The following is a 12,522-nucleotide window of genomic DNA, read 5'->3' as shown; positions in this document are numbered from 1 at the left end:
CCAGGTGCTGCCCGTGGGGGAGGAGGATGCTCTGGGCATGCTGTAGGGGAGGGGGCAGACCAAGGAGCCAGCTCTGGGGGTGCCGTCGGGAGGGAGGCCCGGATGCTGTATCTGGTGGTGCAGTGTAAGGGGAGGCTCGGATGCCGTATCTGGGGGCGCCGTGGGGGTCGGGAGATGCTGAGAAGCCGGCTCTGGGGGCATCGTGGGGGAGGGGGCAATAATGGCCTGGGGAACAGCATTGCCACTGCCAGGTCTTTTTTACTGCTACCATGAGTATCACAGACATCGTGAGCCACAGAGAATATCAACTTACTGGGTCACCACAGCTCTCTGTGGGGAGTGAGGGGGAGTCAGTCAGGTCTGAGGCCTGGCTGATGTGACCACCCCACCTGGCCTGACATGTGAGTGAACCAGGGACCTTCCGAGCCAAGAGCACCAGTCTACAGCTTGAGCTGGAGAGTGAGGCTGTAACAGACTCTCATCCTCTAGCTCAAGCACAGAGAGGGACCCAGACCACTCTGAGCAGTGCTCTGCAGATGCACTGTATGATCCACCACCCGTCCAAATCCCCAGGCCAGGGACCAGCAGGATTTCATTTCTGCTGCATCTCCGCATACCTTCCACGAGGGCCTGTGTGGGACTCAGGACTGCATTGTTCAGCGCTGCCATCCGTTCTGCACTCTCAGCGTGGACTGGCTCCATTGCCAGCGTTCAGGAACCTGATTCTGTCATGGCTCTCTCCTGTCAGTACTGTGTGATTTCACTGATGGTCTGACGCTTGGACAGGCCAGGAGCTCTGCCTTTCTATATGATGATTGTGCCTCAGGCATCAGAAGACAGTCATAGAATCATAGAATATCAGGGTTAGAAGGGACCGCAGGAGGTCATCTAGTCCAACCCCCTGCTCAAAGCAGGACCGATCCCCAATTAAATCATCCCAGCCAGGGCTTTGTCAAGCCTGACCTTAAAAACTTCTAAGGAAGGAGATTCCACCACCTCCCTAGGTAACGCATTCCAATGTTTCACCACCCTCTTAGTGAAAAAGTTTTTCCTAATATCCAACCTAAATCTCCCCCACTGCAACTTGAGACCATTACTCCTTGTTCTGTCATCTGCTACCACTGAGAACAGTCTAGAGCCATCCTCTTTGGAACCCCCTTTCAGGTAGTTGAAAGCAGCTATCAAATCCCCCCTCATTCTTCTCTTCTGCAGACTAAACATCCCCAGTTCCCTCAGCCTCTCCTCATAACTCATGTGTTCCAGTCCCCTAATCATTTTTGTTGCCCTCTGCTGGACTCTTTCCAATTTTTCCACATCCTTCTCGTAGTGTGGGGCCCAAAACTGGACACAGTTCCAAAAATATCTTCATAAATGATCTATGAAGATTTATGAAGAGTGATCAGGAAAGGTGAGCTATTACCAGCAGGAGAGTGGGGGGGGGGTGGGTCAGGGGGGAACCTTTTGTAATGATAATCAAGGTGGGCCATTTCCAGCAGTTGACAAGAACAGTGTGTGTGTGTGGGGGGGGAATAAACATGGGGAAATAGTTTTACTTTGTGTAAAAAGAAAAGGAGTACTTGTGGCACCTTAGAGACTAACCAATTTATTTGAGCATGAGCTTTCATGAGCTACAGCTTGAGCTGTACTCTAAGGTGCCACAAGTCCTCCTTTTCTTTTTGCGAATACAGACTAACATGGCTGTTACTCTGAAACCTTACTTTGTGTAATGACACATCCACTCCCAGTCTTTATTCAAGCCTAAGTTAATTGTATCCAGTTTGCAAATTAATTCCAATTCAGCAGTCTCTTGTTAGCGTCTGGTTTCAGAGTACCAGCCGTGTTAGTCTGTATTCGCAAAAAGAAAACGAGGACTTGTGGCACCTTAGAGACTAATCAATTTATTTGAGCATAAGCTTTCGTGAGCTACAGCTCACTTCTCAAATAAATTGGTTAGTCTCTAAGGTGCCACAAGTACTCCTTTTCTTTTTGTTAGCGTCTGTTTCTTAAGTTTTTTTGTTGAAGAATTGCCACTTTTAGGTCTGTAATCGAGTGACCAGAGAGATTGAAGTGTTCTCCGACTAGTTTTTGAATGTTCTAATTCTTGACATCTGATTTGTGTCCATTTATTCTTTTACGTAGAGACTGTCCAGTTTGGCCAATGTACATGGCAGAGGGGCATTGCTGGCACATGATGGCATATATCACGTTGGTAGATTTGCAGGTGAACGAGCCTCTGATAGTGTGGCTGATGTGATTAGGATTATAACATTCAAAAACCAGTCGGAGAACACTTCAATCTCTTTGAGCACACCTCCCCCCCCTCCCCCCCCGCTCTACTGCTGGTAATAGCTCACCTTTAATGATCACTCTCCTTACAGTGTGTGTGGTAACACCCATTGTTTCATGTTCTCTGTGTATATAAAATCTCCCCACTGTATTTTCCACTGAATGCATTCAATGAAGTGAGCTGTAGCTCATGAAAGCTTATGCTCAAATAAATTTGCTAGTCTCTAAGGTGCCACAGGTACTCCTTTTCTTACTGTATGGAGGATGCCCCTCAGTGGCAAATCCCACCCGCTGCCTTTTGAAGTGTCTCCAGTCGAAGGGTGGTAAAGCACAGAGATCTGGCGCAACCCCCTTTCGGAGCATTGCAGATTCTCTGGGAGCATCAAATATAAGGACTCCAGCCCACGACAGATCTCAGTTGCTTTTCAGATGTAATCCTCCCTCCCCCTGTATGAATCTGATCACAGTCATTTCCATTCACATGCCCCTAGGTGTGCAAAACTCCAACTGGTGTTACACGCTCATATGAATTCCAGAACTAGGGCCTTCACTATAGGCAGAGCACATAGCAATGCCTAGCACGAAGGTTGCCTTGCTTAAGCATTTCTATTCTAATGGGCTATTTTCAGTAGCTGAAACATTTCTCCAGCTTTCACTTTCCAGGCTGATATTTATAGGTCTGTTCTCTGCCAGAGGGTGAATTTTTCTTGAAGATTGAGTAAAACCAGTTCAGCTATTTTTGAGTAGGCAGTGGGTGAAAAAGATACATTTTTGGCACTGTAAAGAAAACCTGTTGCGACCATTCTTTTCAAATCGCAGTAACCCCTCAGAAACTTAAAATCCAGCCCAAAATAGTCTCTAAATTGGACATACGAATAATAGCAGGGATCACACGTAGCTCTTAGACGGCGCTTTTCATTAGTAGCTCTCCGAGCGCTTCACCAAAGAAGGCAGGATCACTGTACCCATTCTACAGATGGAGAAACTGAGGCCTGGGTAGGCTTGTTCCTTGCAAAGACCCATTGGAAATCTTCTTTGGGTTTAGCTGAGCTACCACGGCTCAGAGTGGATTTTCAAAGGAGCCCAATGAAGTCGGAAGGACATGCTGCATTTTTTAATTCACAGGAAAGGGTTCCTCCATTAGCATGACCCCACTGTTCTGGGGGCACTGCACATGCATGCGGGAGCGGGTAGAGCAGAATTTCTCTTTCGGCATGTAGGTCCCGTGTGGAATCTGATCTTCGAGTGTGCGCCAAGGCAGAGCTCCTAGCTTGGGAGGGCGTGCCTCATTGCAACATGTGTTTGTATCCCCACTGTCCAACGCGGTGCCTGCTGTTTCGTTTAGTACATGGAATCTGATTTCTGCAGTGAATGAGGCAGGGGTCCCCCAGAAAACAATAGCCTGTGATCGTAGGGGCAGGGCTAGATAAGGAGTCCCGTTCTGTCTATCTTAGGTAGTCATATGGCCCCATTACCTTGATAATGGATTTGTCTTCACATCACCCCTGTGAGATAGGACCAGACTATTCGCCCCATTTTACAGAGGGGGAACTGAGGCACAGAGAGACCAAGTGGCTTGCCCAAGATCACACAGAAAGCCTGTGGTGGAGTGGGGAATTGAACCCTAAATCCTACGCGAGCACCCAAACCACTGGACTATGCTTCCTCTGTCAATGCCTGCTTTTCCCATGTTCTGGCAGAGCACAATGGCTAAGGTCAATAAGATTGGCACTTAAGGTAGAGAGCAGTTTATCATGTCTTGCTTGGTGCTGGTTATGCTTTAGTTTGGTTACCTCCTTGTATTTCCTCCTTGCACAGCAGAGGAATTCACATGGTCTAATAAGCTCTTGCTCTGTGATCCTTTGGCAGATGTTGTTTGTTTATGTAACTTTCTCCCTGTGGTTTGCATCTCCTCTGCTTGTGATTCAGTGCTTGGGACACAGGACACATGAATTTGCCCGGCAAAGAGAGCGAATCCAAGTGTGATAGACAGTAGAGTCCAAGGCAGGGCTCCTAAACACTCTGATATCTCACCCTTCAGAGACTTTATAATAGTCTGAAAATGTTCATTGCTACAACATAGGGGTAAAATACTCCTCTCTGACCCACACAGTGGAAATGTACTTCTTATTTGCTTTACAGTAACACCTAGAAGTCCCATACACTTAGTAAGAGACAGTCTGTGACCCAAAGAATTTATAGTCTAAATGGATGAGACACTGAAGGTGATATTATCCCCATTCTACAGATGGGGAACTGACGCACAAAGACTTTTAAGTGACTTACTCAAAGTCATATAAGAAGTCTGGGGTAGATCCAGGAATTGAACTCAGATCTCCTGGGGTCTAGACCTGCACATTAACCACAATATTAGCCTTCCTCTCCATGTTACTTTGAAAGTCCACTCTACCTAAATGAGCAGGAATCCATGGATATTTTCTCCCATATATGCTGGGAGAGCAGAAAATCAGAGCTGAGATTCTTCAGTGCAGCTCTGAGAGCAGAATTGCACCCTGGGAAAGCAAATCCTTCATTTCATCACAAGTCTTAGCAAAATAAAATAAAAAGAAATTACAGTTTAAAGAAAGGACAGGAATTTTTACACTGTAAAAATGAATAAAAACAACTGGCAGAACACTCTCTTCACGTGGCTTAAAATACACTATGTACAGTAAAATAATTATGACACAATCCTGCTTCCCTTTAAGTGAGTGGGGAGTTTGCAGTTGATTTCAATGGGTACATGATTGGGCCCATTGTTAAAGTTTAGAATGGAATTGTTGTATTAGGGTGGTATTTTCAAAGGAGCTTCAGCAAGTTAGTTGCCCAACTCCCACTGATTTGATTCTTACTGCCTTAGAATATCCCATTCTAAATATGCAATAGGTTGCAGTCAATTCCACTGAAGGGGGAAATTAACCTAACTGGTTATAATTTGCATTTAGGTCTGGAAGTGTCAGAAACCACTGGACAGAGATCTACTCTTTTGTCGAGAGCCTGGCTGAGAAGTTTATAAGGTAAAGTTTTCACAAGCAGAGACTTCAATTACAATATACATAGTGTTTCACGTGCTGCTTTCTTAGAGGCTGCCAAATATGCTGAGCCGATCTTGCGTGTGATGTGGATTTGTTCTGTCTGTTTCAGTCCAATGCTGCGCATGTCCTTCATTGTCTTTTCCTCGCGAGGCACTACCATCATGAAGCTAACAGAAGACAGGTAAGTACTTCACCTCCTTCAACCCAGTAGAGCTAGGGACTCCTTAACTACTGCAAGAGCTCAGGACTGGCTAACGTTAGTCTTTAGTGTGGATCCGCTCCTGCGCCTATTGGAATCAACTGAGGCGCTTCCATTGGGAGCAGGATCGAAGGTCATATGCAGAACAGCCCTTTGGTATCCCATTTGCAGCCCTGGGACAAGCAGGTAGCTCAATGCGCTGGTGCTCTATCAAGCAGCATTTCTAAGGCAAGCCCGGCACTTGCAATCTGGGAGCAGTTGCCCGCTTTAGGTACGGCAGCGCCACCCCACTGATTTCAGAAGGGCAGTTCTGGGGTAAGAGAGAGCAGGCCCTGGCACTGTGTGCAGAAGACACGGTGTGATAAAGTGCTGCAGTGTTCTCCAGGAGCGGTCCAAAGCATTTCAGCAATCAATCCTGCATGGTTCTGGACCACTGCTAAAGGATATGGCTGGATATTGTTTTGCAAGAAGTGCTTCCTACTCGCACCATCTGCTTCGAATGCTGTGCCACTGCAAAGCCAGCCAGAGGAGAATTCCATCCTGTGCTCCAGTGAGAGAAAGGGGAGAATCTGAGACTGCAGCAAACCTCCTGTTTCTGCCCCCCTTTGCAACCAGATTCACTCTCTGTTGATTGACTTAGGGCTGAACTTTTGCCCTCACACAGTCTGTTTCCCTCTCCCCTCCGCTATATCTATCACACTGGCCATCTCTCCCTATGTGTCTGGTGCTGGTAGTGCTGTGTGCCTACGTCACTCTGAAGCACCTCTTAAAGGGAGGAGAGGGGAATTGGAATGGTCTAACCGACATCTGGAGACAGCCTCTCAGATCCTTCTGCATATTCTGGGGCCTGGCCCTGAAGCCGACTGGAGTGTTTCCATTGACTTCACTGGGCTTCAGATCAGGCCCCAAGTGGGTGTCTAGAGGCCGGAGCTAGCTTGTGTTTACCTTGCTCAGATGGATTTACCCTTTGCAAGGTGAAAGGTCGATGCTAACCCTGTGGCGATGTTGGAAACTGGCATTAAAACATTCCCTGATCTAACCCCCCTGCCATATGCCGTTCCCCAAGTGCCATTTCAGCTCGTCCTACACTTTGAAAGGGCAGAATGCACTCCTCGCCCCAGGGACATCCCTTCTCACAGCCTCAGATTTCACATCTGTCCCACAAAAACTCACACTGCCTTGCTGTTTATTACTGTGCTGCCCAAATGGCTGGATCACCAAACAAAGGCTGGGGAGAATGTCCCGGGTGTTTATGAATGTTTCTCCACAGCATCTGACTTTTGGCCTTCCTAGGTCCTTCCTTTGGGGTCTTTGTTCCACGCTGTTGTTGTTAGTGACCTCAAGACAGGATCAGGGCCCTATTGTGCTAGGCGCTGTACATACACAGACAGCTATGATTCTGATACCCTCAAGTTGAGTGGTACCTTCCATGAGTGGACTTTGAGTGAACCTTCATGGAATAAGGTGCTATTCAAGATAAAAGTGACAGTACCAGAATCTGTCCCATGATAAGGAACAGTTTGGGCCCCAGATGTTTATCGGGGGAAAGAGGGTTGATCACTTTTCAGATTAGGAAGCCCACAACATTCGGACGCTATTTTCGTACACTTTGGCCTCTTATCGTTATTTTGGGTCAGATCATAACTCAAGATTTAAGCCCTGAAGGCTGTCCAAATCATTAGTTTTGGTTTGCACTTTATAGTGATTGGGGCCGTCAGAATTTCAACCCCGGCTGAAGTTTGCCAGAATTTGTATCTGTTTGTTTTTTTTAATTTGGTCCGATCCCTAATTACAATATACCCCCACTGCAACCACAGAACAGAATCCTTCAAATGGGTTTGCCATGACGTTATATCTTGGATCCATTTCTATATGCCATTGGATGCAGGGCAGCTTTCAGAATGTTGGGTTGTAGTGATGCTGTTAGTTACTGACCCTTTGGCCCATGTGTCTGTGGTGGTGCATTGTTCTATTCTGATCAAATGCTCTCAGGGGCTGCATATCTTGCTGGGTTTCAGGAATGTCTCAAAGCAGGAAAATGAGATTTTTTTTTTTTTTTTAATTCTTCTCTTTTCAAGGGAAGCCATAAGACGGGGGCTTGAGATTCTTCAGTCTGAAGTGCCTGGAGGAGATACATTCATGCATGAAGGATTTAAAAGGGTACACACTGTGGAAACTTCTCGCTTTGATTTATACTTCTTAACTTCTGCTTCTTTTGCCCCTGTTGGACCTAAAAAGAGATAATAACTTTTTACTCTTTGTTGCAGGCAAATGAACAGATTTACCATGAAAACTATGGAGGTAGGGACACTTATCACTGCCATAATTTATTTTCATTGAGAAGCTGGGGAGGATGGGGTTGTCAGCATGACCTGTAATTAACCCGTGGAAGAAAGAAATGTTGGGGGAGGAGCTAGTATTACTCCGTCTTTCCATTCCAGCTTGATTAAAGCCCTGCTTTCAAATTCATAGATTCTAAGGCCAGAAGGCACCACTGTGATCTTCTAGTCTTGACTTCCTGCATAACACAGGCTGGAGAATTGCATCCAGTGCTCCATGCAGTGAGCCTCGTAATTGCTCATCTGATTGGACGCAGTCTAGAAGTATTGGGCTTTACATGTATCATTCCATTTTGAAGCACCCAATCTTGTCTGCCTGATGTACCCCAAACTCTCATTTGACTGTCAACATTGCTGTGAGTGCGATCTGACACCCATTGCATTCAGTCGGAGATGTCCCATTGATTTCATTGGGCTTGGGATCAGGCTCTCCATCCTTCTGAACTTAAAAGTAACCTAAAGTAGGGTGGGGGAGTATGTTTGTGTCCTTTTTTGCTTCTGTGCATAAAGGTGGCTTAACATTTAAAGAATGTCTTTTTCCTGCTTGCATTTTACCTTGGCTATATCAGGGATGTCAAGACTTTTCTTCCCTATGTTGCTGGAGGTCTCCTGGAAGGATGCAGAGATATGGGTTAGGCACTCACTAGGATCCTAATTGAATTAGTGGTGAGGTTTTAACAAAAGTGCCCTTCTCCCAAGAGTTTCTCTGGTGTTTGAGTTAAGTAGGTGTTAAGAAAAACAGAGTTCTGAAGAGCCTGCATAAAAATGGCCTCTCCTCTCATTCAGTCAATGAACCTACTAGTTTTCCAGGGAAAAAAAGAGTTGACATGACAAAGTAAAGTATGAAGAAGAAACAAAATGTAAAACATAAAATAACAGCAACGATCTTTCCAGCCTTCTTCAACTATTTAAAAAAAAAAAAAAAAGCGAGGTCAAGACCCATTTTTCCCAGCTGCAGGTCACTTTTAAGGCTTCATGTTTGTGGCTATGACATGACATGGCAAGGACTGCACGGCATAAGAAACCTGTCAAAACTCATCAGGCTCTTAAATTTCCGGTAATACTGGAAAGACATTTGAAACGGAAAGAAATTATTTTAAAAAACAACTTCCCTGGTCTTCCCCACTGCTCGTATTTTAACTGCTGGACCTAAGAAGTGACATCAGATGTGTGTCTGAGCCACAATTTACGTACTGGTTGGGAGTAATTGTGCTAGAGCGCTATATTTGGCTGTACATTGCTCTGCTGTATACTTGGCTACTCACTGTGGCTAAAACTCGTCTGGAACAAAGCCGGCACACCCCTTAAGACCTATTTTGAAGATTTAGGTGGGATGTAAGGGGTGCATCAACTATGTGCTGGATCACCACGCATGGGTGAATTTTATCCCCTCGGCCTGCTCCTGCATTCTTTGCACACCTGGAATCCCCACTGACTTCAGTGCGCATTCTTGCACAAGAAATGCAGGAGTTCTCACACAAATCCTGCTCACTATACTCACCTTGGTGGGGGCGGGGGAATTGCTCCCCTCTGACCTGCAGGAGGAGGCATTGGGATGGCAGGATGCATCCCTTAGGGAGATCACCCCAGCTTGCTCTGTCATGGCACAGGAATTGGCATCCCCTTCTATAAATGAACCCCCTGAACCACAGATCCCTGCTGCCTTTCTCTGCAATGGTCACACTCAGAAATGCTTGTCAAGGGGCGATTCCCCCCTCTCTTCTCCCTCTGGCCTCACCCCACCACAAGGTTCACTGGAGGATCCTCAGTGGGATCCAGGCAGGAAAAGGGGTGACCTGAGGCAGCAGGCTTCTGGGGAGGTCTGTGCATGGATGCTGCTGGAGCAGTACCCTCCCGACTCACACTGATTCCCTTAAGGAAAAGGAGTACTTGTGGCACCTTAGAGACTAACCAATTTATTTGAGCATAAGCTTTCATGAGCTAGCTGTAGCTCACGAAAGCTTATGCTCAAATAAATTGGTTAGTCTCTAAGGTGCCACAAGTCCTCCTTTTCTTTTTGCGAATACAGACTAACACGGCTGTTACTCTGAAACCATTGATTCCCTTGTGCTGCTTGTATGATGAAGATGAGCAGGATTTGGCTCATAACACACTGTTCTGGGTCAGATCTTCAGCTGGCATAGATTGGCATAGCTCCATTGCAGTCACTGTACATCAGCTGAGCTTCAGAGCTCTGTATTCATTTGTCAGCAAAGAAGGATGCATTGCCTAAACTTATTTATCCATTGCCAAAGCTTCTGTAACAGCCATACCTAACCCCAGCCATTTTCACTCTCACCCCTGCAGGACTCCGGACAGCTAGTGTGATTATTGCTCTCACAGATGGGGAGTTGCAAGAGGTTCAGTTTTATTATGCTGAGAAAGAAGTAAGTCCTCATTGAGTTTACCCAAGTTGCTAAGGGTATGTCTACACTGCAATTAGACACCCATGGCTGGCCCATGCCAGCTGACCTGACCTTGTGTTCCCGGGGCTATTTAACTGCGGCATAGACGTTTGGGCGGCATCCCCAGCTCTGGGACTCTCCTAGCTTGCAGGGTCCTAGAAACTGGGCTCCAGCCTGAGCCTGAACGTCTGCACTGCAATTAAACAGCCCTTTGCCCGAGCCCAAGTCAGCTGGCACCGGCCAGCAGCGGGTTTTTAATTGCAGTGTAGACATACCCTAAGTGGTTCATGTCAAACTTGTGAGCATCTGCTCTTGGTTCCAGTTTACGTGGCTTTGCATGTAATGGTGTCTTTCATGTAGGCCGACAGAGCCAGAAGCCTCGGAGCTATCGTTTATTGTGTTGGAGTGAAAGACTTTAATGAAACTCAGGTAATTTGGGAACTTTTCTTTTTTTTGTTCTCTCCACCCATTCACAGCATCAAATGAGGTCATTTACTTAATTACCAGTGCATAAATCCATACCTGTCAGAGCTCTGCCTGTCAGCAAATAGGCTCGGTTTTAGATGCTGCAATTTTGTTTGTCTTGTGCATTTATGATGGTCTTTCTTTGCAGCTGTCGACAATTGCTGACAGCATTGATCACGTTTTCCCGGTAACTGGCGGCTTTTATGCCCTGAGAGGCACAATTGATTCGGTGAGTGGGGTATTCCAAAAGCGAGAGAAATGCGCCCTTTCCCACATTCATTAAGTGGCGAAACAACACCAATGATCAAAAATCCCATTATCTTCATCTCTTAGATTCTGAAGAAATCCTGTATTGAGATCCTGGCAGCTGAACCATCCAGTGTCTGTGCAGGAGGTGAGCTTATATTGAAATCAAATGATATGGCAAATGAGAGTGGAATTACAAAAATGTCTGATAGCTCCCTACAAAAGCACCAGATCCAAAGCCCATGAAAGTCAATGGAAAGTCTCCCATTGGGCTTTAGATAAGGCCTAGTGAGTCCATGCTCAGCTCAAGAAGGAAGCTACAAATGTAAAGATAGGCTCAGCTTTTCAAAGTCACTGAAGGGAACTGAAATGAGTAGGCATTGGGGTAGTGTTTTCAAATGTGCCCAAGTGACTTAGGAGCCTATCTCATTTTCCAAAGTGACTCATGGCTGGATTTTCAAAGGTGTCTGGGTACCTAAAGATACAGAGAGGTACCTAGGCACAGATCCTCAAAGGGTTTTAGGCTCTTTACTCCCATTGGCATCCCACCTGCATAGGTGCTTTTGAAAACCCCACTAGATGCCTGTTTGTATCTTTAGGCACCGATATAGCTTTGAGGATCTGGTCCTTAGGAACCAAATTGTAAGAGAAAGGCAATGGGATTTAGGCTTCTGGTTGGTTATGTCATTTTGGGACCTAGATTCCTATATCCCCAAGCCAACTTTGAAAATTTCAGCCATTTATTACAATATTAGGCTCTGCTCTTATAGCCCTCATATATATAAGCAATCTTTACTCATGTGAGTAGTCCCAGTGACTTAAATTGGACTACTCAAATGAGTAAAGATTGCTTTGTCTGGGTTTAGAAGCCACACCCATCACTGTACTAACTGAGTAGTTTTCAGGCTGCTTGTTCCTGCTAGCCCATTTCTGGTTACCTCCCATCCACAGTCTGACGTAGGCCCAGCCTTGCTTTGCTTGAAAATTAAGCATGAGTAAAGCACAAGGTGATATGATTTTGCATGCATCAGGGGAAGATATTTATACGAGGAAGGGTTTGCAGAAACAGGGGCATGCTCAAGTGTTACAATCATGGAAAAGATTTTGGAAAGTACTTTGCATGAAATTATAGTATTGTGTGGCTGAAATCCAACAGTCCTTACTCAGGAAAAATCTCCCTTGAAATCAGTAGGCGTTATACCTGGCTAAGGACTCCAGAATGGAAAGTATTAAGTTGGTTACGAAGGTCAAAAGATTGTGAGCCATTTTCCAAAAATGTTTCCTGATTTATTATTTTTTCAAATTCAAAAATTTTTGACCAGCAATATAACTGGTCAATTAACATAAGGAAATTTAATGGCAATTTTGTTTACATTTTTCCTGATCTTTTCCCAGCATACTGAAATATTGTCAAAATTTCAAAATTTGGAAAATGATGACCAGCTCTGATAATAATGACAGGTTTCAGAGTAGCAGCCATGTTAGTCTGTATTCGCAAAAAGAAAAGGAGGACTTGTGGCACCTTAGAGACTAACCAATTTATTTGA

The 12,522-nt window shown here is 45.5% G+C and overlaps 1 protein-coding gene across 5 annotated transcripts in view; it reads left to right on the top strand.

The window, feature by feature from the left end:
- ANTXRL (ANTXR like) overlaps window positions 1–12,522 on the top strand; it is an 87,543-nt gene that overhangs the window by 10,951 nt on the left and 64,070 nt on the right. For all 5 annotated transcript variants that reach the window (XR_012159932.2, XM_073353021.2, XM_078853782.1 and 2 more), the window contains exons 2-9: window positions 5,232–5,303; window positions 5,431–5,502; window positions 7,599–7,680; window positions 7,788–7,821; window positions 10,167–10,246; window positions 10,625–10,693; window positions 10,878–10,958; window positions 11,063–11,123. Coding sequence is in view for 4 of the 5 variants with exons in the window: in XM_073353021.2 (XP_073209122.1) it covers window positions 5,232–5,303; window positions 5,431–5,502; window positions 7,599–7,680; window positions 7,788–7,821; window positions 10,167–10,246; window positions 10,625–10,693; window positions 10,878–10,958; window positions 11,063–11,123 (551 nt within the window). In the remaining variant the exon portion in view is untranslated. The remainder of the gene's footprint in view (window positions 1–5,231; window positions 5,304–5,430; window positions 5,503–7,598; window positions 7,681–7,787; window positions 7,822–10,166; window positions 10,247–10,624; window positions 10,694–10,877; window positions 10,959–11,062; window positions 11,124–12,522) is intronic.

The sequence above is a fragment of the Lepidochelys kempii genome, chromosome 7 (assembly GCF_965140285.1).
Source record: "Lepidochelys kempii isolate rLepKem1 chromosome 7, rLepKem1.hap1, whole genome shotgun sequence".
Classification (NCBI taxonomy): domain Eukaryota; kingdom Metazoa; phylum Chordata; order Testudines; family Cheloniidae; genus Lepidochelys; species Lepidochelys kempii.
Note: the sequence above shows the minus strand (reverse complement) of the source record. Positions and strands in the feature narration are given on the sequence as shown.